General features: G+C 41.8%; 1 protein-coding gene across 4 annotated transcripts; it reads left to right on the forward strand.

Moving 5' to 3' along the window:
- Positions 1-1,760: 1,760 nt before the first annotated feature.
- LOC122620292 lies at positions 1,761-6,227 on the forward strand. 4 transcript variants are annotated; one of them, XR_006326120.1, is made up of 4 exons: positions 1,772-1,808; positions 4,062-4,223; positions 4,282-4,407; positions 4,470-6,227. XR_006326120.1 is itself a non-coding variant. In XM_043797677.1 (2 exons), the coding sequence occupies exon 2, from the start codon at positions 4,724-4,726 to the stop codon at positions 5,246-5,248; it is 525 nt and encodes a 174-aa protein (XP_043653612.1). In that variant the 5' UTR covers positions 4,336-4,407; positions 4,470-4,723; the 3' UTR covers positions 5,249-6,227. The 4 variants fall into 4 exon arrangements, 1 of the variants encoding a protein (XP_043653612.1); XR_006326119.1 differs by lacking the exon at positions 4,062-4,223 and having other exon boundaries at positions 1,761-1,808; XR_006326121.1 differs by lacking the exon at positions 4,062-4,223 and having other exon boundaries at positions 4,336-4,407.
- The last annotated feature ends 327 nt before the right edge of the window (positions 6,228-6,554 follow it).

Consider the following 6,554-nt stretch of genomic DNA (forward strand, 5'->3'; position numbering starts at 1 on the left):
TACCACGAAAACAAAATTGGCCCAACCAACCACTGCGAAGCACTTCCTTTCATAGTGCAATTCCTGTGAGCGAAAATTAACTGCACCTTATTACACCACGCATTTGCATCAGCACCTGCTCTGTCTGAATAAAATTTTGGCAAGATTATCGTGCTGGTGCTGCTTTCTTAGATGTAACTAGTTCCATTAGAAACTGACTTAGCTTTTCTAACGAAATTAAATTAAAATTTGTTGACCCATTTTGCCACGCTCACTCTTACGCCTACAAGCCTAACAAAACAGCCAGGCCCAAACTTTTTCAGTTTTATATTCGTCTTGTAAATTTCTTTCAATTTGCTCAAAAACGTTTTGCCACGCTTACGAACCGGCCAAAACTGCCACGCCCACAGTTTTGAATTGGTCTTGTAAATTTCTATCAATTTGCCAAACAACGTTTTGCCACGCTTATGTTGAATCAAGACACCCCTTACCCCACGCCCCTTCCAACGCCCACAAGCCGCCGAACGTCGTATGAACGTCGAGTTCTCAGAAACTATAAATGCTAGACAGTTGATATTAAGCATGTAGACTCCAGAGACATAGACGCAGCGCAAGTTTGTTGACCCATTTTGCCACGTCCGCAAACCGCCAAAAACTGCCACGGTATCTAATAGTTTTAATATTTTTCATTTTTGTATTAGATCTGTGAATTTCTATTGATTTGCCAAAAATCTTTTTGCCACGACCACAAACCGCCATAAACTGTCAGTGTTGATGACTTTCCTACGCACTTCCACTAGATGAGTAACGGATATCAGATAGTCGGGGAACTCGATTTTAGCGTTCTCTCTTGTTTTATTTCATTTAATTCTTATTTTTCCTATCTATATATATAAAAATTGAGAACAAGTTTGGTGAATGATTATAACTCCAGGACTCCAGTTGGAAAGGTCTTGGGCTCCGTTAGGACAAGAGCAAAGAAAATTCTGAAAGAAAAGCGGGAAAACCTTTATTTACATGCAGCGCCATTTTTAAAATATAGGATGTCATTCTACTATGCTTATTTCGTTTTATTTAATTTATGAAACAAACTTAATTTGGTTCATAAATAAATTGTAACAGCAGGCATTTGTTTTTAAGGTGGTAAGTTGAACTGTGTTAATTATGTGTACCGTGCATTTGAGGTTAAACTCACCACTTCCACCTTCTTCGACTTCCTCATCCTCCTTCTTCTTCATCAATTAGAAGATACACGAGCCGAACGCAATAAAGCAAGAACACTAAAGCATCAACAATCACGCAGGTATTCAGAAGAAGGAGGAAAACGAAGAAGGAAGAAGAAAAAGCTAGAGGAAAAAGAAAGAGGATGAAGAAGAAAAAAAAGGATGAAGAAGAAGAAGGAAGAGGAGGAAGACGAAGAAGGAAGAAGAAGAAGGAGGATTAAGAAGATGGAGGAGGAAGAAGAAGGATTAAGAAGATGGATGAGGAAGAAGGAGGATGAAGAAGAAGAAGGAATAAGGAGCACGAAGAAGTCAGAAGAAGAAGGAGGAGGAAGAAGAAGGAAGACGTGGAAGACGAAGGAGGAGGAGGAAGACGAAGAGGGATAAAACGGTGCATTTAACCTCAAATGCACGATCCACATCATTTACACAGTTCAACTTACCACTTTATTGAATCTAAAATTTCATTGATTTAAGCTGCAGGTCAATTTCTGAAATATAGGATGTCATTTTTCTCTGCTCAGTTAGTTCTAGAGTGCTATTCCTTTTCATTCAATTTTGTGCTTTTGGAAATCAAATTAGATATTTTATTTGGAAATCGTATTCCATGTAAGTATTTTGCATCATATATTTATAGTGTTAGTCGTGCCTTAAATTTCATCAAACAGCAAATAAAATGCCACGACCAAGGCGTACTAATATTAGTCGCCGTACACGTAATGCTTATACTTTAAGGTCGAATAGAACATTGCAAAGTGAGGAAGAGCGTGCACAAATTAATGCAGATAGAAGAGATCGATATGCACGAAATCGAAACTCACCTAATCGATCTCTTGATAGGCAGCCACCTCGAAATCGGCCAATGCGAGCGGGAGTTCGTGTTTTGCAGCAAACGCTCCTTGCTGCTTTTAATTACGATAGTGCGATTGATTACAGTGCATATGGCTGTATTGGTGGAATGACGGTAAGATGTGCACATTGTGGTGCAGCCAAATTTCCAAATGAAACAGATGGCATGTGCTGTGCTAACGGCAAAGTGAAATGGCCAACATTTGAATCTCCACCCGATCCACTACGTTCGCTGATTTTTGGAATGTTATCAACGTCGACACATTTTTGTCTCATATTCAAGAATACAATGCATCATTTCAAATGACTTCTTTTGGTGCGACAAAAATTGTAAGAAACAATTTTATGCCGACGTTCAAGGTGATTAGTTCTTCCTTCTTCTTCTTCTTCTTCATCCTCCTTCTTCTTCATCCTCCTTCCTCCTTCTTCTTTCTCCTACTTCTTCTTCTTCCTTCTTCGTCTCACATTTTATAGATTCAGGGTCAGATTTACCACCGCGCTGGCTCATTATTACCATATCCTGATACCGCGTATTCCGTTGATACCAACAGACATGCCGTTTGAGTTTAAGCGACAGCAATTCCCAGTGCGTCTATCATTTGCCATGTCCATCAATAAGGCACAAGGACAAACGCTTTAAGTATGGGGGTGGAATTTTGAAGAACCGTGTTTTTCTCATGGGCAGCTATACGTAGCCTGTTGGCATTCCAAACTCTTTATTTGTATTCGCCCCAAATGGACAAGTTTATCCAAATGTTTTGTATTGAAAATAACAATTTTCAAATAAAATAAATGACTTCCATATAACAAATTCTAGGAATTTTTCATTGAATTTTAAGACTGCATGCGGCGAAGCGCATAGGGCCCACTAGTTTCTATTATTATGCCAGAAAAATGTGAAATGTTGTTCGCACTTTCACAAGCAGACTAACAGGTACTAACAGACTAACATACTCATGTATGAAACAATATTTACAAGTAAAGAATTTAATAATGTTAATCTATGCTGTGGTGCTAAATATTAATTTTGGAGTCAAAGGTGATGTCCATGTCAAAGACTTGCTGAATATGCTTGAAAACCGCCACAGAGTATTGCCTTTCTTCCATGGCCTCCAGTGTGAAATTAACTACACGACGTAGTTGTTCTGGAGTCCCGTGTCTTTTTGGAAATCCAAGCTGCCACTTAGGAATCGGCAATCCAAATCGATAATCCGGGTTAAGATGACTCTTTCGAGCATTTTTCCTAATGCCGGAAATAAGCTGATTGACCTAAAATGGTTAAATTTAGGGGGCTGTTTTGGGAATCATAGTTATAAGGGCCGATTTTCACAGCTCCACTAACTGAGTAACGGGTATCAGATAGTCGGGGAACTTGACTATAGCGTTCTCTCTTGTTTTTGTATTAGTTATGTACATTTTTCGATTTGCCGGACGGAGAGGGCCAGATCGACACGGCGATTTTAATTCCAATCAAAAACATTTATATGTCGCAGTGTTGTTGTTTTCTTGCGTCTGATCTGCCATGTTGTCACATAAACTTTTTGAGTGAAGCGAATTCCAACGGGCGTGTGTAATCGTCTGCATGCGACTGCCCGCATTTTCTACGCATCGATCTATGCTTTACACACGCTAGCTAGACTACACTAGGCGACAACGTCGTCGCCTCACTCGTTGCGGTACTTTGGCGCCAGTAATATTATGCGTCGTAGTCAAATTCTAAAAATGATTTCACAATATACCAAACTCATTGCGCAGCAGCCACTTGCAAGCGCAGTGGTGAAACTATGTTAATAATGTGACAGACACAATACATTCAGTATGCGACATAACTTATATGGTCGAAACCCCTTCCCACTGCCTGTTTCAGGCTTTTCAAAGAATCTGGTATACCCTTTTACCTGTACTTTTGTATTACTACAAGCATACACTATTCTGCTTACATTTTTCCATTCCTTGACGACATATGTTCTGGAACTAATGACATTCGCATTTACATTACTCCTTTGATTTAAGGTATCGTTTATGGCTCTACTTTAAATACTTGGCTTTAAAATTGCTATAGTATGCTTTTACATCTGTGGCAGCATCTTTATACGCTTTATAAAAGTTCTACAAAGGGCTATGGATTAGATAATTAAACTAGCCGCGTTCTTCGGCTAGCAAAATTACATTTCGGTAAACACTTTTTATGTGATATGTGTCATTTGTTTTAATTTTTTATTTTTTGTATTAGTTTTATATCGATATTTCAGAAAATGTTGAAATTTTTCGTTCGCACTTTCACTAGCTGTGTAACGGGTATCTGATATTTGGGGAGGTCGCTATGGTTTTTTCTTAACCTGAGCTGAACAACATTTTGGTATGTGTTAAATAATAATTAGTCATGAACATTCAGAGAAAATTTAATCTTTAATTGACTAGTGTGAATAATGAAAGCAATCCTTGAATGCTCAAGGATGGGTGAGCTTGATCACGAAGGGGCCGCAAACGAGTACCGTATGACGAGCATTGCTACCCAGACGGAGTCTCAAAAGCCTACCAGGCTACGCAAGATGCGAAGGTGCTAAGGAGGCAAGTACCCAAAGTGCAGGCGCCCAAGCCGAGTAACACGATGGTTGTTATCCACGGAGGAGAAGGGGTGACAACCGGTACAAAGGAGTCCAAGCCGGGCAGCTATGCATCGGTCGCCAAGAGCGCTGGCGCGAGCGCTCAAGGTGAAGCCTAAGCACCTGTGTAAAAAGCCAAAGGCACTTATCGTGAAGAAGACGGGTGAGGCTTCTAACACAGAGAAGCTCCGGAAACTAAAATCGTACCCGAGCCTTAGGGAACTCGGCAAACACGTACGCAAAATACAGAGAACCCATCAAGGTGAGCTGCGGCTGAAAGTAGAGGGAAAAGCCTCGGAATGCGTTCACAAGCTTAAAAGCGATCTTGAGGCGACGCTCAAAGAGATGGCCTTGCTTGTAGCGCTATCTTGTAGCGGAATGGACGAGGCTAGGACAGCAGAGGAGCTCCACAGCTGCCTGGTCATCCAATGGGGACACTCCTCCATGAGCCTAGACGAGTCAGGGAAAGCATCCATTAAGTGTTACAGCCCTTTCCACGTTCAGGAACTGGCTTCCTCACCGATGCGCGGAATTGCATATACAAGACCGGCGAAGACCGAAGGGAATGGGAACCAGTGTATTCAACCCCAATGATGAAGCTGTGATAGACACTATGGGAATGCTGGACCTGATACTACTGAACTACGGATGGAAGCCAACGAAGCCCATAAAGAATTGCTAAATAGCGTAGACGGAGATACCGGGGGCCTTGTCTACAAGCTGGTAACAAACCAGCTAAGGAAGAAAGGGGTCACAGAACTGGATGTCGTCGAGGCAGCCAAGCGTATTAAACACAATGTAGCTTCTGGCCTAGACGGAATTCCTGGAGCAGTCGTCAATGCAGTAGCTTTGCGTAGTCCTGACATCTTCATGACCCCCTTCCAGAAATGTCTTTTGAACGGGGTCTTTTCAATGGGCTGGAAGAGTCAGAAACTAGTCCGGTTGGCGAAAGGCAAGGGACCAGCAAGCTGCCAACAGCTACCGCCCACTATGCCTGCTGGATATCCTCGGAAAACTGTTCGAACGTATCCTGTATAGTCGAATAGAATCAATTACCGAGAGCACCAACGGCCTAGGAAGTCAACAATACGGCTTTCGGAAGATAGCCAAGGACGCTCTTGCTGGCGATAGATGGCTAGTAGGAGGGAAGGAATATTTTGCAATCTGGACGTAAAGAACGCCTTCAAAACCGCTAGATGGCCCGTAATACTCGGAGCCATGAACAGAATGGGGGTCCCGGAGTACCTGAGGATAATCGTTGGCAGCTACTTTAGGGACCGGGTCTTGTGGTACGATACGGAAACTGGCGCAAAGAGATACCGACTTTCGGCAGGTGTTCGCCAAGGATCTGTACTTGGACCGATCTTGTGGAACATCATGTACGATGAGATCCTGGGCATCAACAGGACCCAGGGAGTAGAGCTACACTGTTTTGCGGACGACGTGGCAATAAAAGCAGTCGCCAAAACAATCGCAGACCTACAGGACAAATGTAACGCTACGATTGGATTCAAAATTTGTTGTCAAGCCGATAGAAATTTGCCAAAAGAAATTAAGCGAAAAATAATCAAAACATTTTACAAACTTTTTTTTGCGTGGGAGCTTTGGGCAGCTTGTGGGCGTTACATTGGGCGCGGCAAAAAGTATTTTGCCAAAACGATAAAAATTTACAAAACTAATAAAAACAAGAGAGAACGCTATAGTCGAGTTCCCCGACTATCTGATACCCGTTACTCAGCTAGTGGAAGTGCGAAGGAGAATCTTCAACACTGACAGTTTTTGTCGGTTTGAGGGCGTTAGAGTGGGCGTGGCAAAAAGTTTTTTGGCAAATCGATAGAATATTACAAGACTAATACAAAAATGAAAAAATATCAAAACATTTTTCAAAAGTGTGGGCTTG

The sequence above is a fragment of the Drosophila teissieri genome, chromosome 3R, assembly GCF_016746235.2.
Source record: "Drosophila teissieri strain GT53w chromosome 3R, Prin_Dtei_1.1, whole genome shotgun sequence".
NCBI classification, from domain to species: Eukaryota; Metazoa; Arthropoda; class Insecta; order Diptera; family Drosophilidae; genus Drosophila; species Drosophila teissieri.

Coding starts and splice junctions, on each gene's coding strand:
- LOC122620292 (XM_043797677.1), top strand. CDS start 4,724: ATGCATCGGTCGCCAAGAGCGCTGGCGCGAGCGCTCAAGGTGAAGCCT.